At 44.5% G+C, this 25866-nt stretch overlaps 1 protein-coding gene across 1 annotated transcript in view; it reads left to right on the forward strand.

The window, feature by feature from the left end:
* The first annotated feature begins 4723 nt into the window (after positions 1-4723).
* The window catches only part of LOC137361699 (histone H2B-like), a 29403-nt gene continuing 8260 nt past the window's right edge, over positions 4724-25866 (forward strand). The window contains exon 1 of the mRNA XM_068026400.1: positions 4724-4942. Coding sequence (XP_067882501.1) covers positions 4724-4942 — 219 coding nt within the window. The remainder of the gene's footprint in view (positions 4943-25866) is intronic.

Here is a 25866-nt window from a genome sequence, read left to right on the forward strand (position 1 = left end):
CTGCAGCGCTATATCATGGCGATCTAGACCCGTCACCATTGTGTAAATCCGTATTCATTGAACTTATGAACTCGGCAACTTGCACAGTTGAGTTCAGTTTTATTGACACCATGTATCGCTGGTGTTGCCATGGGATCCCCTCGAGGCCCAGCTCTCACAAACATCTTTGTTGGATTCCATGACAAACCTGTTTTTTAGGGAATGACACCTAACCTCCTACCTCTTGCATATTTCCAATATGTAGATGATACGTTTGCTATATTTGAATCCGCAGCTGCATGAAATAATTTCCTTGCACGTCTTCATGGGCTCCATCCTACACTCAAATTCACCTTTGGAGTGGAGCAGTCAAATGAGCTCCCTTTCCTTGATGTACTAGTTGAGAAATTTGCTAAGGGGTTTTCTACCACGGTCTACCGCAAACCTACCTTCACTGGTTAATACACGCGTTGGGATTCTTACAGTTCCACGCGCTACAAGATTGGTCTTATCGAAAACCTCATAAATAGGGCTGAGCCATTTGCTCACCATGCAAGCTTGATGCTGAAATAGGGCGAATCAAAGACATCCTGCATTACAATGGCTACACTGATCAGATCATTTCTATCTGTATATCACACAAACTTATAAACGGGCTGAAGGACGTCATTTTGAGCCCTGAAAAGTGCCCAGTCTCCCTCAAATTACCCTGGAAGGGTAATATATCCCCAGTATTTGAGTAACAGGTGAAGCGAGCTGTTTCCTGCTGTTACTATGCAGGCGCAACAAGTGTGGTGTTCACCACTAACAGGATGCTGCTGTCAAGCAAAAGAGACGTCCTGCCTATCACACAAATAAGTAACGTGATATATGAATTTGAATACCAGTGTGATGCTAGGTTTCTAGACCGTACATCCCAAAACTGGTGGATTGTATCAAATAACATGTCTCTTCCGCTGTTCGCAATGGGCCCTACCCAACCAACCCGTGCTTGCAAAACTCAAAACACAGTATCCAACATGAGATGTGATTCAACAATAGGACAACATTTGCTATAATTCTCAGTGTGCTAAGAATTACACTGACAACCGATTTAAGACTGTCAGTAGGGCTCACAGTGTGGTGCATTGGTGTGTACTATAAGCTACATATATTAATACACAGGGCCCTGTTCTTTGCAGACAGAAAGAACACGCACACACATGTTGTGCCAGTTTCAGCTAAACAAAATAAGTGACAGCCATTCACTGGCTCATTCCTCAGGGCAATGCCTTGACCAATCAGAGTCAAGCTGCCTGGTTTAAATTTCAAACAAAGCTGGGCAGTTATCTGTCAGTTACCATAAACTGGTGCATTCTGAATGGCAATGCCTCGCCCAATCAGAGTTCACTTGCCAACCAATCAGCACTCTCTTCTCATACAGAAGAAAGTTGTTGTTTTCCCTTAAATTGGTATTCTTGTGGATTGCCCTGCTGAGTGCAAGACGAAAATAACTGGCTACCAAAGTTTGGACAACATGTCACTATTTTCACGAAATGATTACTTTTATTTTCAATATAAAAATATAAAGCAATATGAGTGGAACATTTACAGACAAATTCTATTACCTCACATTGCCTGATTCTTTCACACTGACAGACTATGTGAACTACTGTCCCGATTTTGCAGTTCTCACTTCCAGTTAGCAAATGTCAGCAATCTGTGATACAGTGCAGTTTACAGACCAGACCGTCAATCACAACATGCAATAATTGTTCAGCTTATGTTGGACTGGTGGGATTTAGAAATACTAGGAATTGAGATGAGCTGTTATTGCATTTAATTATTTGTTTCATGGGATGTGGACGTCGCCAGCCAGGCCAGCATTTATCGTCCATCCCTAATTGCCCATGAGAAGGTGGTGGTGAGCTTCCTTCTTGAACCACTGCAGTCCATGTGGGGTAGGTACACCCACAGTGCTATTAGGAAGGGAGTTCCAGGATTTTGACCCAGCGACAGTGAAGGAATGGCGATATAGTTCCAAGTCAGGATGATGTGTAGCTTGGAGGAGAACTTTCAGGTGGTGGTATTCCCATGCATCTGCTGCCCTTGTCATTCTAGGCAGTAGAGGATGCAGGTTTGGAAGGTGCTGCCTGAGTAGCCTTGGTGCATTGTTGCAGTGCATCTTGTAGATGGTACACACTGCTGCCACTGTACGTCAGTGGTGAAGGGAGTGAATGCTGTGGACGTGGTGCCAATCAAGCGTGTTGCTTTGTCCTGGATGGTGTCGAGCTTCTTGAATGTTGTTGGAGCTGCACCCATCCGGGCAACTGGATAGTATTCCATCACACTCCAGACTTGTGCCTTGTAAATGGTAGACAGGCTTGGGGAGTCAGGAGGTGAGTTACTCACCGCATGCTTCCTATCCTCTGACCAGCTCATGTCGTCACACTATTTATAAGTCTACTCCAGTTCAGTTTCTGGTCAATGGGAACCCCCAGGAAGTTGAAAGTGGGGGATTCAGCGATCGTAATGCCGCTGAATGTCAATGGGAGATCGTTAGAGTCTCTCTTGTTCGAGATGGTCATTGCCTGGCTCTTGTGTGGCGCGAATGTTACTTGCCACTTATCAGCCCAAGCCTGAATATTGTCCAGGTGTTGCTGCATTTCTACATGGACCTCTTCAGTATCTGAGGAGTCGCGAATGGTGCTAAATTTTGCAATCATCAGTGAAAATCCCCATTTCTGACCTTATGATTGAAGGAAGGTCACTGATGAAGTAGTGAAGAAGGTTGGGCCGAGGATACTACCCTGAAGAACTCCAGCAGTAATGTCCTGGAGCTGAGATGATTGACCTCCAACAATCACAACCATTTTCCTTTGTGCTAGGTACGATTCCAACCAGTGGAGAGTTTTCCTCTTGATTCCCATTGACTCCAGTTTTGCTCTGGCTCCTTGATGCCATACTCAGTCAAATGCTACCTTGATGTCAAGGGCAGACACTCTCACCTCACCTCTTGCGTTCAGCTCTTTTGTCCTTGTTTGAACCAAGGCTGTAATGAGGTCAGGAGCTGAATGGCCCTGGCGGAACCCAACTGAACGTCACTGAAAAGGTTATTGCAAAGCAAGTGCCACTTGATAGCACAGTCGATGACATCTTCCATCACTATACTGATGATTGAGAGTGGACTGATGCGGCAGCAATTGGCTGGGTTGGATTTGTCCTGCTTTTTGTGTACAGGACATACCTGGGCAATTTTCCACATTGCCGGGTAGATGCCAGTGTTGTAGCTGTACTGGAACAGCTTGGCTCGGGGCGCGGCAAGTTCTGGAGCACAGGTCTTCAGTACTATTGCCGGAATATTGTCAGGGCCTGTCGTCTTTGCTGTATCCAGTGCCTTCAGTCGTTTCTTGATGTCACGTTGAGTGAATCGAATTGGCTGAAGAATGGCATCTGTGATGCTGGGGACTTCAGAAGGAGGCCGAGATGGATCATCAACCCGGCACTTCTGGCTGAAGATTGTTTCAAATTCTTCATCCTTGTCTTTTGCACTGATGTGCTGGGCTCCCCCATCTTTGAGGTTGGGGATATTTGTGGAGCCACCTCCTCCTGTTGGTTGTTTAATTGTCCACCACCATTCATCATTGGATGTGGCAGTGTGTAGATCTGATCCGTTGGTTGTGGAATCACTTAGCCCTGTCTATTACATGTTGCTTCTGCTGTTTGGCATGAAAGTAGTCCTGGGCTGTAGCTTCATCAGGCTGACGCCTCATTTCAAGGTATGCCTGGTGCTGCTCCTGGCATGCCCTCCTGCACTCTTTATTGAATTGGGGTTGGTACCCAGCTTGTTGGTAATGTTAGAGTGGGGGAATATGCCGGGCCATGAGGTTATAGAATGTCGTTGACTGCAATTCTGCTGCTGCTAATGGTCCACAGCACCTCATGGATGCCCAGTTATACATTGCTAGATCTGTTCAAAATCCATCCCATTTAGCACAGCGGTAGTGGCACACAACACAATAGATGGTATCCTCAATGTGAAGACAGGACATCATCTCCACAAGGACTGTGCAGTGGTCACTCCTACCAATACTGTCATGGACAGATGCATCTGCGGCAGGCAGATTGGTGAGGATGAGGTCAAGTATGTTTTTCCCTCTTGTTGGTTCCCTCACCAACTAGTGCAGACCCAATCGAGCAGCTATGTCCATTAGGACTCGGCCAGCATGGTCAGTAGTGGTGCTACCGAGCCACTCATGGTGATGGACATTGAAATCCCCCAACCAGACTACATTCTGTGTCCTTGCCACCCTCAGTTCTCCCTCCAAGTGGTGTTCATCAGTCTCTCGCTGTCTCTTGCTGGTTTGCTCAGTACCTTTCTCTGTCTGTTCCTTTCTGGGTCCTGATAATCTCTTCCTGGTTTTCTGTGTGTCTTCCTCTGCCTGCCCCATTGTCGGTGCTGTTACTCAGTGTCCTTGTGGCATTGTGCAGTGAGGGTGAGTCCGTCAGCACGTGTGTTGCTGTGTCCGGGATTCTTGAGAAATCCGACGACAATCCGATTTTGATAAGAACATTGGGGAAATGAACATATTTCACTAACGGGCAGCTGAAATTTAACGCAGCAGTTAGCAGAGTGGCGCAGCGGAAGCGTGCTGGGCCCATAACGCAGAGATCGATGGGTTGAAACCATTCTCTGCTATTTATATTTGGTAATAATACAAACAGTTCACTTTCAAAACATCAAGTATTTCCCCACAATAACAAGATGCTTCCAAAGGCACTCGATTGCAATCAGCTTCTTCTTTCCAGTGAACACATCAATCAGCAACAAGTCACTTTTGCTCAACACGAACACAAGCTGCAAACACGGACCAGCCCAGTCTCTCCCACTTTGTCAACCCCTTCCTGCAGAGCCTCCTCTCCACCACCAGAAGGTGATGTTGGCCACTATAAAACCAGGACAGATGGTCACAGTGAGGAGACGGTCAGTAACAGAAAATAAAACAAGAACAGGGAAAACCTTTACACAACAACAGGGTACATCTTTACACAACAGAAAACATATTTACACACCAGGAAATACCTTTAGACAGCAGGGAGAATACAATCATACAAATGCCTTGTTTCTCCATCTCAGTCTCGTTGTCTCTCTGTCCCTCACTTTTGCTTCCTCACATTCTATTCTTGGTTTTCTGTGTGTTTTTCTCTCTGTCCCGTTGTCGATGGTGTTACTCAGCGTCCTTGTAACATTGTGTAGCCAGGCTGAGCCTCCCAACACCTGTGTTGCTGTAAAAAAACAGAAAATGCTGGAAATTGTCAGTAGGTCTGGCAGCATCTGTGCAGAGAGAAACAGTTAACAGTTCAGGTCTGTTTCCTTAGCTCACATTAACTTTGTTCTCTCTGCACAGATGCTGCCAGATCATTTCAAGCATTTTCTGTTTAAGTTTCAGATTTCCAGCATCCGCAGGATTTTGCTTTTGTACATGTGTTGCTCTGACTGGGACTGTTTGAGTGCAATGCTATTGCTTTATGAACAGCGTTGAAACAAACATTTATCTCGTTAACACACAGCACTAATACACAGCTGGATATAAACAGCAGCCTGCAGCAGAGGGCGCAGTGGAAGTTTATTAACACAAATAATTCACCAACACTCTAGTTACTGCTATCCCCAATCACACCACGCTTCGTCTTAGCATGTTTTACTCTTTATTTACATCAACTTCTTGCTTCCAGTAAACACTTCAATTTGGAACACAGCTTCCAAATCACCTTTATTCACAAACCCGAACACACACCAGCCCAGACTTTCCCCTTTCTGTCAACCCATTCCTAAATCACTGCCTCTCCACCAACAGTTGTTGCTAGAATCATACAATCATAGAATGGCTAAAGCACAGGAGGCCATTCGGCCTGTCGAACCCATGCTGGCTCTCTGTTTGAGCAACTCACCTCGTCTCACTCCCCTGTCAGTTCAATTCTGGAGGTGGGACAACTTCTTGAAAGAATAATTCGGGACAAAGTTAATAGTCCCATGGACAAATGTGGGTTAATTCAAGAAAGCCAGCATGGATTTCGTAAGGGAAAATCATGTTTAACTGTCCTGCTGGAGTTTTCTTGCTGAAGTAACAGAGAGGGTTGATGAGGGCAATGCTGTTGATGTGGTGTCCATGGACTTTCAAAAGGTCTGACAGCATCTGAATGGTCACTGACCTGAAACATTAACTCTGCTTCTCTCTCCACAGATGCTGCCTGACCTGCTGAGTATTTCCAGCATTTCTTGTTTTCATTATGACACAGCGTTCCCTTTTCAAACTTACAGAATTAACCACAATAATGTACTCTGAGATTCAAGTTAAATATCAGCCCAATATTTACACACATTATGAGTTTATAAGTTTCAGTATTAATTCCCATATTGAATCCTAACATATACATTAGATATAACATAACATAAGAACAGAAGAAATAGGAGCAGGAGTAGGCCATTCGGCCCCTCATGGCTGCCCCGCCATTTAGTAAGATCATGGCTGATCTGCCCCAGACCTCAACTCCTCTTTCATGCCAGCTCTTTATAGCCCTCAACTCTCCAATATTTCAAAAATCTATTTACATACTCTTTAAATACTTTCATTGATTTAGCCTCCAATACTGTCTGAGGTAGAGAATTCCAGACATTCACTCCCCTCTGAGAGAAGAAATTCCTTTGCATCTCAGTTTTACATGAGTGTCCCCTTATTCTGTAACTATGTCGCCTAGTTTGAGATTCCCGCACCAGTGGAAACATTCTCTCAACATCGACCCTGTTAATAAAAACAAGAAATGCTGGAAATACTCAGCAGGTCTGGCAGCATCTGTGAAGAGAGAAGCAGAGTTAATGTTTCTGGTCAGAGACCCTTCTTCACCCTGTTAAGCCCCCTCAGAATCTTGTACGTTTCAAAAAGATCACCCCTCATTCTTCTAAACACGAATGAATAGCCTGTTCAGCCGTTCTTCATAAGTCAACCCCTTCATCCCAGGAATCAGCTGAGTGAATCGCTTTTGAACTCCTCCAATGCCAGTACATCCTTTCTTAAGTCTAAATCTCAAGTGCGATATCAGATTGAGAGAATCTGAAAGATAATATAACCTGAGATACAAACTGAGAATTCAGTTTAAAACTCCCCCGGATTGTGAAACTAAAAGATACAATAGCAATTCAATTTGTATAAACTGTGCTTTGGATCACATTCCAGCCCTCATACAGTATCAGACTGGAAGATACTGTAGCAATTCCATTAGTGCAGACTCAGCTCTACATTGCAGAGCAGGGAACATATTTAAACAACCGGGAACACTTTTACACAGGACGGATCATATTTACACAACTGAGAAGATCTTTACCCAACAGGGAACCATTTTACACAATAACAGAGAACATCTTTACACAACAGCGAATACAGTAACACAAACAGTTCACTTTCAAAACATCAAGTGTTTCCCCATAATAACAAGATGCGCTCGATTGCAATCAGCTTTTTCCTTCGAGTGAACACATCAATCAGTAACAACTCACTTTTGCTCACACGAACACAAGCTGCAAACACGGACCAGCCGAGTCTCTCCCACTTTGTCAACCCCTTCCTGCAGAGCCTCCTCTCCACCACCAGATGGTGATGTTGGCCACAATAAAACCTGGACAAATGGACACAGTGAGGAGATGGTCAGTAACAGAAAATAAAACAAGAACAGGGAAAACCTTTACACAACAACAGGGTACATCTTTACACAACAGAAAACATATTTACACAGCAGGAAGTACCGTTACACAACAGGGAGAACACAATCATACAAATGCCTTGTTTCTCCATCTCAGCTTCGTTGTCTGTCTCTCTCTCTCCATTCCTCACTTTTGCTTCCTCACAGTCTATTAGTTTTCTGTGTGCTTTTCTCTCTGTCCCGTTGTCGATGGTGTTACCCAGCGTCCTTGTAACATTGCGTAGCCAGGCTGAGCCTCCCAACACCTGTGTTATAGAACATAGAACATAGAACAGTACAGCACAGTACAGGCCCTTCGGCCCACGATGTTGTGCCGAACCTTTAACCTACTCTAAGATCAAAACTACCTACATACCCTTCATTCTACTATCATCCATGTACCTATCCAAGAGACGGTTAAATGCATCTGCTTCTACTACCACCGCTGGCAGTGCACTCCACGCACCCACCACTCTCTGTGTGAAGAACCTACCTCTGACATCACCCCGAAACCTTCCTCCATCACCTTAAAATTATGCCCCCTGGTGATAGCCCTTTCCACCCTGGGAAAAAGTCTCTGGCTATCCACTCTATCTATGCCTCTCATCATCTTGTACCCCTCTATCAAGTCACCTCTCATCCTTCTTCGTTCCAATGGGAAAAGCCCTAGCACCCTCATCCTTTCTTCGTAGGACATGCCCTCCAGTCCAGGCAGCATCCTGATAAATCTCCTCTGCACCCTCTCTAAAGCTTCCACATCCTTCCTATAATGAGACGACCAAAACTGAACACAATATTCCAAGTGTGGTCTCACCAGGGCCTTATCGAGCTGCAGCATAACCTCGCGGCTCTTAAACTCAATCCCCCTGTTAATGAAAGCCAACACACGATAAGCCTTCTTAACAACCCTATCAATTTGGGTGTCAACTTTGAGCGATCTATGGACATGGGCCCCAAGATCCCTCTGTTCCTCCACACTACCAAGAATCCTGTCTTTTAGCCTGTATTCTGCATTCAAATTCGACCTTCCAAAATGAATCACTTCACACTTTTCCAGGTTGAACTCCATCTGCCAGTTCTCAGCCCAGCTCTGCATCCTGTCAATGTCCCGTTGCAACCTACAACAGCCTTCCACAAAATCCACAACTCCAGCAACCTACGTGTCATCAGCAAACTTATTAACCGAGACTTCCACTTCCTCATCCAAGTCATTTATAAAAATCACAAAGAGCAGAGGTCCCAGAACAGATCCCTGCGGAACACCACTGGTCACCGAGCTCCAGGCTGAATACTTTCCATCTACTAACACCCTCTGTCTTCTATGGGCCAGCCAATTCTGTATCCAGACAGCCAACTTTCCCTGTATCCCATGCCTCCTTACTTTCTGAATGAGCCTACCATGGGGAATCTTATCAAACGCCTTGCTGAAATCCAAATACACCACATCCACTGCTCTTCCTTCATCAATGTGTTTTGTCACATCTTCAAAGAATTCAATAAGGCTTGTGAGGCATGACCTGCCCCTCACAAAGCCATGCTGACTGTATCTAATCAAACTATGCTTTTCCAAATAATCATAAATCCTGTCTCTCAGAATCCTCTCCAATAATTTGCCCACTCCCGACGTAAGACTGACTGGTCTGTAATTCCCAGGGTTATCCCTATTCCCTTTCTTGAACAAGGGAATAACATTTCCCATCCTCCAATCATCTGTTACTACTCCAGTGGACAGTGAGGACGCAAAGATCATCGCCAAAGGCGCGGCAATCTCTTCCCTCACTTCCCTTAATATCCTTGGGTATATCCCGTCTGGACCCAGGTACTTATCTGTCCTCATGTCTTTCAAAATTTCCAGCACATCCTCCCTCTTAACATAAACCTGTTCGAGCATATCAGCCTGTTTCACGCTGTCCTCACAAACCAAAAGGTCCCTCTTACTAGTGAATACTGAAGCAAAGCATTCATTTAGGACCTCCCCTACCTCCTCCGACTCCAGGCACAAGTTCCCTGCACTATCCATGATCAGCCCTATCCTCACTCTGGCCATCCTCTTGTTCCTCACATAAGTGTAGAACGCATTGGGATTTTCCTTAATCCTACCCGCCAAGAACTTTTCGTGTCCCTTTCTAACTCTCCTAAGTCCATTCTTCAGTTCCTTCCTGGCTACCTTGTAACCCTCTAGAGCCCTGTCTGATCCTTGCTTCCTCAACCTTAAGTAAGCTTCCTTCTTCCTCTTGACTAGCTGTTCCACATTTCTTGTCATCCAAGGTTCCTTCACCCTACCATCCCTTCCTTGCCTCATCAGGACAAACCTATCCAGCAGTCGCAGCAAGTGCTCCCTAAACAACCTCCACATTTCTGTCGTGCATTTCCCTGAGAACATCTGTTCCCAATTTATGCACCCCAGTTCCTGCATAATAGCATTGTAATTCCCCCTCCCCCAATTAAATATTTTCCCATCCCGTCTGCCCCTGTCCCTCTCCATGACTATAGTAAAGGTCAGGGAGTTGTGATCACTATCACCGAAATTCTCTCCCACCGAGAGATCTGCCACCTGGCCTGGTTCGTTGCCAAGCACCAAATCCAACATATCCTCCCCTCTAGTCGGCTTATCTACATATTGAGTCAGGAAACCTTCCTGGACACACCTGACAAAAACTGCTCCATCCAAACTATTTGCACTAAGGAGGTTCCAATGAATATTAGGGAAGTTGAAGTCACCCATGACAACAACCCTGTTACTTCTGCACCTTTCCAAAATCTGCCTCCCAATCTGTTCCTCCGTGTCTCTGTTGCTATTGGGGGGTCTATAGAAAACTCCCAATAAAGTGACTGCTCCTTTCCTGTTTCTGACTTCCACCCATAATGACTCAGTAGACAAACCCTCCTCGAGGACCTCCCTTTCTGCAGCTGTCATACTATCCCTGACTAACAATGCCACTCCCCCACCTCTTTTACCTCCCTCCCTATTCCTTTTGAAACATCTAAACCCCGGAACATCCAACATCCATTCCTGCCCCTGTGATCTCCAACTGTCCGTAATGGCCACAACATCGTAGCTCGAAGTACTGATCCAGGCTCTAAGTTCATCACCCTTAGTCCTGACACTTCTTGCATTAAAATAGATACACTTCAACCCATCATACTGGCTGAAACTTTGCCCTGTCAACTATCTAACCTTTCTCACAGACTCTCTGCACTCTGTATCTGCCTGTTCAACAGCTATCCCATCCACTTATCCATAGCTCCGGTTCCCATCCCCCTGCCAAACTAGTTTAAACCCTCCCGAAGAGCTCTAGCAAACCTCCCGCCCAGGATATTGGTGCCCCTCCAGTTCAGATGCAACCCGTCCTTCTTGTACAGGTCCCACCTTCCCCAGAAGGTATCCCAATGATCCACATAACTGAAGCACTCCCTCCTACACCAGCTCTGCAGCCACGTGTTCAGCTGCACTCGCTCTCTGTTTCTAGCCTCACTAGCACGTGGCGCCGGTATCAATCCTGAGATTACTACTCTGCTCATCCTGCCTTTTAGCTTCCAACCTAACTCCCTATATTCGCTTTTCAGGTCCTCATCCCTTTTCCTAGCTATGTCATTGGTACCGATATGTACCACTACTTCTGGCTGCTCCCCCTTCCCCTTAAGAATCCTGTAGACTCGATCTGAGACATCCCTGACCCCGGCACCCGGGAGGCAACATACCATCCGGGAGTCTCGTTCGCGACCACAGAATGTCCTGTCTGTTCCTCTAACCATTGAATCTCCTATCACTATCGCTCTCCTATTCTCCACCCTTCCCTTCTGAGCCACAGAGCCAGGCTCAGTGCCAGAGACCTGGCCGCTGTGGCTTTCCGCTGGTAGGTCCCCCCCACCCCCCCCCCCAACCGTATCCAAAACAGAATACTTATTATTGAGGGGAACGGCCACAGGGGTTCCCTGCACTGTGTGCCTATTCCCTTTCCCTCCCCTGACGGTCACCCAGCTACCTTTATCCTGTGACTTAGGTGTCAGTACTTCCCTATAACTGCTCTCCATCATCCCCTCTGCCTCCCGCATGATCCAAAGTTCATCCAGCTCCAGTTCCCTAACGCGGTCTGTGAGGAGCTGGAGTTGGGTGCACTTCTCACAGGTGAAGTCAGCAGGGACACAAGTGGTGACCCTTACCTCCCACATCCTGCAAGAGGAGCATGCAACTGCCCTAGCTTCCATCCCCTCTGCTCTAAATTGACAACAGAGAATAAAAAAATATCAAGGAAAACCTTACCTTACCAAACCCTCCACACAAGAGTCCTTTTTTTGTGGTTGGAGGAGGAGTTTGGGTGGGAGACACTACACGTGTAGTGTTTCGGGTTTAGCCACTGCCCGAATATATAAGTTCACTTACCCTGCAGTCCCCGTGTCCGCGTCGGCCGAATCGGCAGGTGAATCGCCACTTTACAGTGAAACTTACCTTCCCGGCTGCCCCCTGGCTCGCACTATCCTCTGCAGCCTGCAGCAGAGGGCGCAGTGGAAGTTTATTAACACAAATATTTCACCAGCACAATATTTACTGCTATCCACAATCACACCACGCTTCATCTTAACACGTTTTAATCTTAATTTACATCAACTTCTTGCTTCCAATAAACACTTCAATTTGGAACACAGCTTCCAAATCACCTTTATTCACAAACCCGAACACAAGCTGCAAATGCTGCAAACACACACCAGCCCAGACTTTCCCCTTTCTGTCAACCCATTCCTGCATCACTGCCTCTCCAACAGTTGTTGCTAGAATCATACAATCAGAGAATGGCTAAAGCACAGAAGGAGGCCAATCGGCCTGTCTACCCCGTGCTGGCTCTCTGTGAGAGCAACTCACCTCGTCTCACTCCCCAGTCAGTTCAATTTTGGTGGTGGGAAAACTTCTCAAAAGGATAATTCGGGACAAAATTAATAGTCCCATGGACAAATGTGGGTTAATTCAAGAAAGCCAGCATGGGTTTCTTAAGGGAAAATCATGTTTAACTGTCCAGCAGGAGATTTTTGATGAGGTAACAGAGAGGGTTGATGAGGGCAATGCTGTTGATGTGGTGTACCTGGACTTTCAAAAGGTCTGGCATCATCTGAAAGGTCACTGACCTGAAACATTAACTCTGCTTCTCTCTCCACAGATGCTGCCAGACCTGCTGAGTATTTCCAGCACTTTTTGTTTATATTTCGGATTTCTAGCATCTGCAATATTTTGTTTTTATTGACTTTCAAAGGGAGTTTGATAAAGTGCAACACAAGAGACTTGTGAGCAAAGTTATAACTCATGGAATAAAAGGGACAGTAGTAACATGGATATGGAATTGGCTGAGTGACAGGAAACAAAGTGTAGTGATCAATGGATGTTCTTCAGGCTATAGGAAGGTTTGCAGTGGAGTTCCCCAGGTGTTAGTGTTGGGACCCTTGCCTTTCCTGATATATATTAATGACCTAGACCTTGGTGTACAGGGCAGAATTTCAAAGTTTTTGGATGATACGAAAATTGGAAGCATTGTGAACTGTAAGGATGATAGTGTAGAACTTCAAAAGGACATAGACAAGTTGGTGGAATGGGAGGACAGATGACAGGTGAAGTTCAATGCAGAGAAATGTGAATTGATTCATTTTGGTAGGAAAAACATGGAGCGACAATATAGAATAAAGGGTACAATTCTAAAGGGGGTGCAGGAGCAGAGGGACCTGGGGGTATAAGTCATTGGTTGAGAGAGCGGTTAATAAAGCAGACAGTATCCTCGGCTTTAGTAATAGAGGCATAGAGTACAAGAACAAGGAGGTCATGTTGAACTTGTATAAGACACTAGCCTCAGCTGAAGTACTGAGTCCAGTTCTGGACGCACACATTAGGGAAGATGTGAAGGCATTGGAGAGATTATGGAAAAGCTTCATGAGAATGGTTCCAGGGATGAGGAACTTCAGTTATGAAGATAGATTGGAGAAGTTAGGACTGTTTTCTTTGGAGAAAAGAAGGCTAAGAGGAGATTTCATAGTGGTATTCAAAATGATGAGGGGTGTGGACAGAGTAGATAGTGAGAAACCGTTCCCACTTGTGAAAGGATCGAGAACGTGAGGGCACAGATTTAAAGTAATTGGTAAAAGAAGCAAAAGCGACATGGGGCAAAACTTCTTCACACAGCGAGTGGTTAAAGTATGAACTGCCTGAGAATGTGATGGAGGCAGGTTCAATTGAAGCATTCAAAGGGGAATTAGACTGTTATCTGAAAAGGAAGAATGTGCAGGATTATGGGGAGAAGACGGGGAAGTGACATGAGGTGAATTGCTCATTTGGAGAGTCAGTGCAGACACGATGGGCCAAATGGCCTCCTTCTGGGCAGTAACAATTCTGTGATTCTGTGATACCAATATTCAAGTAATTTATATATATGGTGGTCCTGACACTGACCCTTGTGGACATCACTGTCCACCATCTTCCATTCTGAAAAACAACCAAATATCACAACTCACTTTTTTTGATATTTCATCCATTTTTTAATCTAAGCAGATACTGACCCTCCTATTCCAGGAGCCTCAGTTTTGTTACCCAACCTTTTATGTGACAGTTTGTCAAACGCTTTCTTAAAATCCATGCAGACAACATCCATTGCTTTCCCTTCATCAACCTTTTCTGTTACTTCATCAAAAAAATCAGTTATTTATCAACAGATGCAGCACTGAAACAGGCCCTTCGGCCCATCATGTCTGTGCCAGCCAACAACCATCCATTTATATAAATCCCATATTCCCTATCACATCCCCACCATTCTTCTAAAAGCAACCTAAACTAGGGGCAATTTACAATGGCCAATTTACCAATCAATCTGCAAGTCCTTTGGCTGTGGGAGGAAACTGGAGCTCCCGGCGGAAACCCACGCAGTCACAGGGAGAACTCAAACTGCGCACCGACATGACCCAGAACTGAACACGAGTCGCTGGAGCTGTGAGGCTGCAGTGCTAACCACTGATCGCCCAAAATGACCATAGCAGGACTCGAACCTACAATCTTCTAACAATCTCGTCAATTACACCGAAGTCAGACGCCTTATCCGTTAGGGCACACAGCCAGTAGTGACGAAGTGAGAAGGTGCTGAACCTCTCAGTTTTCGGTCTACCCAAACCAAGTTCAAGACCTGAATAATGAACAGATTGCCTCATTAGTTCTGTGAATAATGCAATAATTTAATAGACAAAGTTTTGAAACATTCCTGCCCATAAGTCTTGATAACAGAGAGTGTGTGGATCTCCTGACTCAGAATGTTTAATGGATACAGTCCTCAGATCCGACAAGGAACCCCTGAGCATCCACAGTGAAGACAGTGTGGATGAGGAAATGGAAGAGCAGGGAGCTGAAACTCAGGGACGGCTGAGCTCTCCTGTCATTGAGCTTGTGTGTCTGCTCTGCTCGCCGCACTTCCGGCTCTACTTTGTTTCCAATGAAAAGATGAAAAGGGCCGTTCGGTTTTCCTCTCACTGAGAGCGTGTTTCACTCGGGTTAATATAACCCGGGACTTTTGCTGCTGAAATGAATTCTGCAAGGTCCCAGCAAACACACCAGCTCCCTCCTTTCTCCCCTCTTTCTATCGGATTGCTTTACCAGGAGGGGCTCAATAATAGCAAACCCCCTGCAGGGAATGACCGCAAATTGAGCATCTAAATGGGGCAAGTGGGCAGCTTTCTGGGTTCTAGGTTCCCCCAACCCCGCCCCTCCCTCCCTCCAGTCCAAGCCCCTCTTCACTTTCTTTGGGACTTTGATGAGGGTGAAATGGGGAAAGTTCCCATTGATGTTTCAATGCTGAATTGCTGCAAAGACCTGCGCACGCGCGACATAGCCCCGCCCCCAGTAGGACGTCACAATGAGGAGTAGAGCGCATGCACAGCCTTTCCCCAACCCAGTCTGTGAGGCCATTCACTCAATGAGGGGAAGATGCTTTAAATCAGCTGCTAATGGAGACTTCCCGGGCCCGGGGGAAGGGAACAAACAGCATCTGCTTCCAGCAGCCACTGCTTTGGGAGCGTGTCCGCAGATGTGCTCAGAGATTAGCATTGAGTGGCGGGAAGTTGAAGGGGATGTCGGGGAGTGTTTGTCACAGACACTGTGGAGCAGGAGCTGCTCCCGGAACATGGAGTGAGCCGGGGACACGGGGAAGGGAGAGTTCATTCTCGGACAGTGTCTGTACAGGCTCAGGGAGACACAATGGGAAGAAATCACTATTGAAAATCACTGACAATTTCACCACCGAAAGGAGAGGGAATTTTCCTGCTTTAGTTCCAGTCTCTCACTGTTTGTTGGATCGTGAACAGTGGGGGGAAAATAGCCACAAAATAACGATGTGGACAATTAGACAAAGAACATTTATTGCAGACACCAGGTGAGAAGTGTGAAAGGCACATTTTAAATAGTGGCTGCTTGTTTTCCGTTGAAATAGAAATGTGACTGTGTAAAGGTCACTGCTCTATCGGGCAGTCCCAGTCATTGAGCAGTGCAGGGCTTGTGTTGTTTCTGAATGTTACAAACTTGTTGTAAAACCACTGCAAACACCTGGTAAACAGAAGCTGAATGCTGCAGTACTGCAGTGGAGTCAGGCACTGACACTGTTGGTGTTCCTGGTTTTCGTTTCGCGATTGTTCATAATGATTATTATTGTGACGATTACACTGATCGCTTTTGTATCTTCTACCTCACCAGTTCTTTCATTCCTGCAGGAAAATACATGAAGGAACCTGACTGGATGTGGTGATTCTTGAACACAAAGAAAAATGCAGTGATCTCGTTCCAACACACAGTCGGTACAGGATCACTCCCAAAGCACAGAGATATTGCCAGCTCATCAGTTCCACTGGAACAAACAAAAGAAGTAGTCAGACAGACACTGATCCCAAAGTCGAGAGACACATTTTCAATCCAACAGTCAAACAACAGCAGGAGAGACAGAAGTTGTTTCCATTTCAATCCAATTCAGTACAACTGACAGGTTGATACATCAATCGCAGTCCAAAAACAAACCCACTATCAGATCTCAATAAACTCTGTCACCATGGTTACATTTTAAATATAAAACTCGAAACAGAACAGACAAAATTTACCTGATTGAAAGGTACAGAATGAATGCAAAGAGTATTCAAAGGGGATTTGGACAGGGTAAGTGAATGGGCAAGAACATGGCAGATGGAATATAATGTGAATAAGTGTGAAGTTCTCCACTTTGGTAGAATAGACAGAAAGACAGAGTATTTCTTCAATGGTGAGAGGTTGGGAAGTGTTGATGTCCAAAGGGACCTGCGTGTTTTTGTTCATGAGACACTAAAAGCTGGTGTGCAGGTGCAGCAAGCAATTCGGAAGGCAAATGGTATGTTGTCTTCATTTACAGGGGATTTGAGTACATGGTTAAACATGTATTGCTTCAATTGTATAAAGTCTAGCTGAGACTGCACCTGGAGTATTCTGAACTATTTTGGTTTCCTTATTGAAGGAAGGCTAGACTTGTCACAGAGGGAGTGCAACAGAGATTCACCAGACTAATCCCGTGGGATGGTGGGATTGTCTTATGATGAGAGACTGCAGAAACTGGGCCGAAATTCTCTGGAGTTTCGAAGAATGAAAGGTGATCTCATTGAAACTTACAAAATTCTTACTGGGTGTGACAGGGTAGATATGGATAGGATGTTTCCTCTGTCTAGTGAGTGTAGAACAAGGGCACACAGTCTCAGAATAAGGACAATCCATTTGAGACTGAGATGAGCAGGAATTTCTTTACTCAGAGGGTGAGAAATCTGTGGAATTCTTCATCCCAGAGGGCAGTGGAAGATCAATCATTGAACATATTCAAGACAGAAATCGATAGATTTCTAAATACTAACGGGATCAAGGGATATGGAGATAGCAGGGAAAAATGGCGTAGAGGGAGATGATCAGTCACGATCTGTTTGAATGTTGGAGTAGGCTTGATGGGCTGAATGGCCTAATGCCCCTATTTCCTATCATCCTTTCAATCCCAATAATGTACATCAGAACGTTAGACCAAGTTATGCATTACATACCAGTTCAAAAATCCCACAGAGATTAAGACTGAAAGATACAGTATCAATTCCATTACTACAAAATGAAGGACTTGGAGCTTGCAGACCAGCCCATGTATAAGATTGAAAGTTATATTTTCATTCACAATCCTTTTCACAGAGCTAAATATCAAATACCAATCCACAACTTGTACAGGACTACCAAATAAAACCTACAACTGTAAAATACAGTTAATCCATATTTTAAATTAAACACAAGGCAAATAAATATTGATACATTAAGAGAGCTGGAAACAGTGAGAGCAGAGTGGAGTATAAAGAGCCCAGGAGAGGGAGCAAGAGTTCACTCGGAGAGCAGGGAACAGCGAGAGCAGGCGTCAAAAAAGGCAAAGGAATCCACAATTAATGGGAGAACACTGAATGGTGTAGAGGAAGTGAGGGATGTTGGAGTGAATGTCCACAGATTCCTGAAGTAGCAGGACTGGTCAATAAGGTGGTTCAGCAGGTTTATGGAATCCTTTCCTTTATTAACTGAAGTATAGAATATAAGGGTGACCTGGGTGTCCATGTCAATAAGTCACTGACAGCTAACATGCAGGTGCATCAAGCAATTAGGAAGGCTAATAGTATGTTAGCCTTTATCACAAGAGGATTTGAGTACAGGAGTAGTGAATTCTTGCTTCAATTGTTCGAACCCTGGTTAGACCGCACTTGGAGTACTGTGTACAGTTTTGGTCTCCTTACCTTCGGCAGGATATTATTGCCGTGGAGGGAGTTCAACGAAGGTTCATCAGACTTGTTCCTGGGATGGTGGGACTGTTCTATGAAGAGAGATTGGGGAAACTGGGGCTGTATTCTCTAGAGTTTTGAAGAATGAGAGGTGATCCCATTGAAACCCACAAAATACTTAAAGGACAGTCGGGGTAGATGCAGCTAAGATGTTTCCCCTGGTTGGGGAGTCGAAAACCAGGGGTCACAATTTCAAAATAAGGGGCAAGCCACTTAGGACAGAGATGAGGAGAAATGTTGTTACTCAGAGGGTTGTGAATCTTTGGAATTCTTTACCCCAGAGGGCTGTGGAAGCTCAGTCATTGAGTATGTTTAAAGCAGCGATTGACAGATTTGTAAATACAAATGACATAAGGGAATATGAGGAAAGTGTGGGGAAAAGGGCATTGAAGTGGATGATCAGCCATGATCATATTGAATGGCGGGGCAGGCTCGATGGGCTGAATGGCCGACCCCTGCTCCTATGTTTCGATGTTCCTAATTCCACATGATCGGCGAGACACAGCCTCAGGCCGACTTGTCGGGTGTTGTTAACAGATATCACTGCTTCTGATCTTCACCAGAACAGAGAGTGAGATGTAACATTGATCATCAAACAGGTTGTGAGAGAATACAACAGAATAAAATACATGGAGAGACACTGTGGAATAACAAATAGATTGATTGGAATGTTGAATTTTGATTGGAATGGATAAAACACCAGAAACAGCAGATTAAATTGGGATTCTCATCATTATATTGATCTGAGACAGAAAAGAGAAACTAATGGGAAGAAGGGAGAATGGAACTGTTCAGTTTTTTTGAGTTTTTCACTCACCCATGAAAGCTGATTAAAAAAAGATGCAAATAACAGAGAATTTCACCAAAAAGGGAGATTAAATGCTGCCGAAACCTTGGATCGAAGGATGCCCCAACAGATCACCTGTTTAACTGTCTCCTCACTGGGGGATTTCAATCAGTGAGCAATATTATTCTCTACCTTTTTTTTGTTGAATGAACCCAGAACTGTCACTTGGAGTTAATATCTGCATTCCGACCCCTGAATATTTTCTGGACACATTTCCTGCTGAAAGAACTAAGAACTCTTTTCTAATTTACACAATACTATATACACATTCATCAAACCTCTTAAGCTAGCATCCTTGGTGCTGCTCTCTCTTCTCCCAAACCTCATCTCATGTGACTGTTCCATCATCACTCTGACAGTGGGAGAGGTTGATCCCACTATCTTCAGCATTAACCCTTTACATCCTTATACTACACTGTCTGTCCAAACAAATGGGTGGAGGGAACTTCCTTCATTTATTCAAACACCAACAGCTGCCACTTTAAAATCAACTCAAAGCCATCACAGAGAGAGCGAGAGAGAGAGAGTGTCAGAGAACTTTCTGCATCCAGTCCTGACCCTGTCACACTCAGCAGCTGCTCACCCAGACCCCACTCTCATCAACACTGAACATTGTTACAGAGACCCTTCAAATAATGTTTATAAAAGGCGGAAAAATTCAAATTTCATCGCAGCCGGATTGAATGGAACAAACTTTAATATCTTCTCACCGTCTCTCAATACCCACGAGACATAGGTTTTCTAATTTGGTTCCTTTGATTTTTCTTGTTCCTGATTGACAAATATTCCAAACCTCGGATCAACCCTCCTGCTTGCGTCATGTCCCAGTCTCGGTTGAAAGCAACACATAACGAGACATACACTCTGAAACATACAACGCGGTCACACTTTCCTTCAGTGAGATTAATGTCGAGCTGTTTTCCAGATTGAATGTAACTGTGAACAAATTTGTATCAAAGAAGTTGCCTTTGGCGTATCAGCACTGAATTTCTGGACAAGGAGGAACACCCATTCCCATCTCATATCCTTCACAAAGGCTGTTTTCTCCTGTGACTGAAATTCATCATGTAATTTGAATTCCAAGCTCAAGTTCACAAAACAGAGATGTAAATGATTGATAAGGAAACTTCGAAAGCATATCACAAATGTGAAATAAGGCTCGGCTGGGAGTTGAACCCAGGCTCTTCTGTTGACGAGACAGGTGCTTTAACCAACTAAGCTGCAGAGTCAGATCACAAATGCTTGTGTAGTTGAAATCAGAGGAGGATCTGTTTATTCTCATCACACTTCTCCACTGGTCACAACATATTTTAACTTTTCCTACTTACTGATACAGTCATATACTCTATTTTCCCCAAAACTGAGAATGGAGGTGGAGGGGCGACATGATAGAGGTTGACAAAGTTATGAGTGGCAGAGACAGAGTAGATAGTCAGAAGCTTTTTCACAGGGTGGCAGAGTCAGTTACGAGGGGACATAGGTTTAAGGCGAGAGGGGCAAAGTTTAGAGGGGATGTGCGAGGCAAGTTCTTTACACAGATGGTGGTGAGTGCCTGGAACTTGCTGCCGGGGAAGGTGGTGGAAGCAGGGAAGATAGCGACGTTTTAGAGGCATCTTGACAAAGACATGAATAGGATGAGAAGAGAGGGATACGGTCCCCTGAAGTGCAGAAGATTTTAGTTTAGACAGGCATCAAGATCGGCGCGGGCTTGGAGGGCCGAATGGCCTGTTCCTGTGCTGTACTGTTCTTCGTTCTTTGTTTATAGATGTGGTCACCCCACAGCGTAAGAGTATGCAGGGAAAGAGGGAATGGGTGACCACCAGGCAGTCAAAAAGAATCAGGCAGGTAGTGCAGGACACCCCAAGTGCGTCTCCCTCTCCAGCAGGTATTCAGTTCTGAATACAGAGGACAATGATGCTTCACCTGGGGAGTGCAGCCGGAGCCAAGTCCATGACACCATGGGTGACTCAGCTGCAAAGGGGAGTACAGGGAAGACTGGAAAAGCCATAGTGATAGGTGATTCAATCGGCAAGAGAACAATCAGGTGTTTCTATGGCCACAGACGTGAATCCAGGAATGGAGTGTTGGCTCCCTGGTGCCAGGGTCAAGGATGTCATTGAGCAGTTACAGAGCACCCTGAAGGGGGAGGGTGAACAGCCAGCAGTGGTAGTCCACATCAGAACCAACAACATAGGTAGATATAAGGATGTTGTGCTGCAGTCAGAACTTAGGGAGTGAGGTAAGAAATTAGCAAGCAGGAAATCAAAAGTAATAATCTCCGGATTACTCCCAGTGCCACATGCAAGTGAGTACAGGTATAGATGGATAAGACAGATGAATGTACAGGAATAGATGGATAAGACAGATGAACGTGTGGCTGGAAAGATGGTGCAGGAGGCAGGACTTTAGATTTTTGGGACAGGTTGGACGGGTTGCACCTGAACCGAGCCAGGACGGAGTTCCTTGCAGGATGTTTTGCTAGTGCTGTTGGGAAGGGTTTAAACTAGTTTGGCAGGGAGATGGGGACTGGAAGGTAGAGTCAGATGGGACAAAATCAGAAATAAAAATGGAAGGCAGAAAATTAATGGAGTCTGGAAGAGAGAGGAAACACTGATTAGAAAATTCAAAACAAAAAACGTTGGCAGTGCTCAAGGATATCTAAATCAATGCAAGGAGTAGAGCAAATGAAGCAGATGAGCTCAGGGCACAGTTAGACACATGGCAGTATGATATCACAGCTATTACAGAAACATAGCTAAAGGAGGGACAGGCATGGCAGCTCAATCTTCCTGGTTACAGGGTTTTCAGACGTGAGAGGGAAGGGGATAAAAAATTAGGGGGAGTGGCAATTGTGGCCAAAGAAACTATTAAGGCTGTGAGGAGGGATGATATGTTGGAAGGTTTATCAAATGAGACCGTATAGATTGAGCTGAGGAACAAAAAAGAGGCAATCACACTGCTGGTAGTGTACTATAGACCCCTAAACAGTCAGAGGGAGATCGAAGAGCAGATATGTATGCAAATATCTGAGAAGTGCAAGAACAATAGGGCAGTAAGAGAGGGGGATTTGTACCACCCAAACATTAACCGGGATACTTTTTGTGTAGAGGGAATTGAGGGAGCAGAATTCTTGAGGTGCATTCAGGAGTACTTTTTTAGCCAATATGTGGCAAGTCCAACAAGAGAGGGTGAAGTTTTAGACTTAGTTTTAGGAAATGAAGAGGGGCAGGTGGAAGGAGCGGCAGTGGGAGAGCATTTTGGTGGTAGTGATCATAATTCAGTCAGTTTTAATATAATTATGGAAAGGACAAGGACAGAACAGGAGTTAGAGTTTTCAATTGGGGCAAGACCAACTTTACTGAGCTGAAGAGTGATTTACCGAAAGTGGACTGGAAACAGGTACTTGAAGGTAAATCAGTGTCAGAGCAGTGGGAAGAATTCAAAGGGGAGATTCCAGGGGTTCAGAGTCAACATGTTCCCACAAAGAAAAAGGGTGGGAAGGCCAAAACTAGAGCCCCATGGATGTCAAGGAGTTTACGGGTATAATAAGGTAGTAAAGGAAAGTTTATGCCCAACACAGAGAACTGAATACTACAGAAAGCCGAGAGGAGTATAGAATGTGGAGGGGGGAAATCAACATTGAAATTAGGAAAGTTAAGCGAGAGCACTAAAGAATATTAGCAATCAAAATCATGGTGAACCCAAAGATGTTTTATCAATACATTGAGAGTAAAAGGATAAATAAGGAAAGAATAGGGCACAGAAAAGACCAAAAAGGTAACCTATGTGTAGAGCAGAAGATGCTGGCATTGTTCTGAATAAATACTTTGCATCTGTCATCACAAAAGAGGGGTAAGATGCATATATTGTAGATAAGGAAGAGGGGTGTGAAGTATGGATGTGATCCATACAGAGGGAGAGAGGACATATTAATGGGATTAGTGTATATGAAAGTTGATAAATCACGAGCGCCGGATGGAATGCACCTCAGGCTGTTAAAAAGAAGCAAGAGAGGAAATAGCAGAAGAGCTGATCATCATTTTCCAGACCTCACTGGATACAGGTGTGGTGATGGAGGATTGGAGGACTGCTAACGTTGTACCTTTGTTTAAAAAGGGAGTGAGGGAGACCAAATAATTACAGGACAGTCAGTCTAACATTAGTAGTGGGCAAATTATTGGAATCTATTCTGAGAAACAGGATAAAATGTTACTTCGAAAGGCACAGATTAATCAAGGATAGTCAGCATGGATTTGTTAAGGGAAGATCTTGTCTAACCAACTTGATCGAAATTTTGAAGAATTAAGAAGGAAGATAGATGAGGGTATTGCAGTTGATGTAGTCTACATGGATGTAAATGTAGGGGGTATGAGTTTGCAGATGACACAAAGATTGGCTGTGTGGTAAATAGCAAGGAGGATAGCTGTAGGCTGCAGGAAGATCTTCATGGTCTGGTCAGATGGACAGAAAAATGGCAAATGGAATTCAATTCAGAAGTGTGAGTTGATGCACTTGGGGAGGTTGAACAAGGCAAAGGAATACACAATTAATGGGAGAAGACTGAGAGGTGTAGAGGAAGTGAGGGACCTTGGAGTAAATGTCCACAGATCCCTGTAGGTAGCAGGACAGGTCGTTAAGGTGGTAAGAAGGCATATGGAATTATTTCCTTTATTAGCCGAGGTATAGATTTAAGAGCAGGGAGGTTATGCTGGAACTGTATAAATCATTAGTCAGGCCACAACGAATACTGTATGCAGTTCTGATCACCTTATTACAGAAAGGATGTAATTGCACTAGAGAGAGTACAGAGGAGATTCACGAGGATGTTGCCGGGATTGGAAAAATGCAGCTATGAGGAAAGACTGGATAGGCTGGGGCTGTTCTCCTTGGCACAGAGAAGGATGAGGGGAAAACTTATTGAGACATACAAAATTTTGAGGTGCCTGGATAGAGTTGAAGTGAAGGGCCTATTTACCTTAGCAGAGAGGTCTGTGACTGGGGGAAACAGATTTAAAGTGATTCGTAGAAAGATTACGGGGGAGATAAGGAAAAATTTTTTTTCAGCCAGAGGGTGGTGGGGGTCTGGAACTCACTGCCTCAATTCATTCAAAAGAAGTCTGGATATGCACTTCAAGTGCTGTAATCTGCAGGTCCACAGACCAAATGCTGGAAGGTGGAATTAGAATGGGTGGAAAGTTTTTCATCTGGCACAGGCACGGGGTGGGCCAAGTCGCCTCTTTCTGTGCCTTCAACTTTCTTTGATTCTATGATACTATAATTACCCAGCTGTTGTCATGGAATTTGAACTTGTTTCTCTGGACCATTAGTGGAGACTTCATGATTACCCGTCCTGTAATGTCACCACAAAACCACCATACCGCTGTACGAGATTTTTTACTGGTTTGTTCTGTGGATTTCAATCTACACAAATGGAATTGATAATCTATTTCACACTGATAATGTTTGAGATGTTTTTGGCTGGTAAATAATGTGTATCTCAGTCGACTGTATTTTTAAATTCCGCAGTCTGGGTGAGTTCAGGCATCTAATTTACATCACAGTTTGCACTTTCTATCAGCATTACTTAATCTAATACTGTTTTATTTTTGGACTGGCAATGTTTAGATCAATCTCCACTCATGGAATTGATACTGTATTTCAGTTTGATATTGGATGAGTTTTTAGAATGGTATATAATATTTAGATCAATCTGCACTAATGGAATTGATACTGTATCTTTCCATTTCACAGTGTGGGTGAGTTCTGAACTGGTATCTAATTTGTGTCTCAGGTTACAATATCTTTCAGCACCTTTGAAACTTTCTCTGCCATTCAATCAATACTGTGTGCCAATTCTATCTGATATTTAATTGATAGCTAAGTCTGCATTATATTTAGATTGACACATTGTATTTCAATCTGTTAATGAGGGTGACTTTGACCTGGGATTGAGGTATCTGACTGTCAATGGGACTGAATTGGGGTGAAATGGAAACAACTTATTTCTCTCCTGCTTTGTTTGATTGTTGGATTGAAAATGTGTCTCTGGAACTCGGGATCATTGTGGGCCTGACTACTTCTGCAGTCTGAGACTAGGGAACTGATGAACTGTCTATCCCTCTGTACTCTGAGTGATAATGTACCTACTGTGTGTGAGAGGAGCTGGCTGCACTGTTCCTTGTGCCTCGAGTGCAGCAACCATCACATTCATCACAATACCTTCAAGTATTTGCCTGTATGAAGAAAAAATAAGTCTTAACTCAAGAACCGGGGAGGTGCAAAATATCAAAGAGGTGAATTTAATTTCGCAATTAATAATCATTAAAAACACCCACAAATGAAGACCAGTGTCAGTATCAGCCTCCACTGAAGTACTGAAGCTCCCAGCTCCTGCATCACAAGTGTTCTGGGCAGATCCATCCAGACAAAACACTGCACTGGGATCGTCCCAACTGCTCGGTGCTCTACACATATTTCCAGCCATCCTGCCTCAT

This window comes from Heterodontus francisci, unplaced genomic scaffold (genome assembly GCF_036365525.1).
Source record: "Heterodontus francisci isolate sHetFra1 unplaced genomic scaffold, sHetFra1.hap1 HAP1_SCAFFOLD_91, whole genome shotgun sequence".
NCBI lineage: Eukaryota > Metazoa > Chordata > Chondrichthyes > Heterodontiformes > Heterodontidae > Heterodontus > Heterodontus francisci.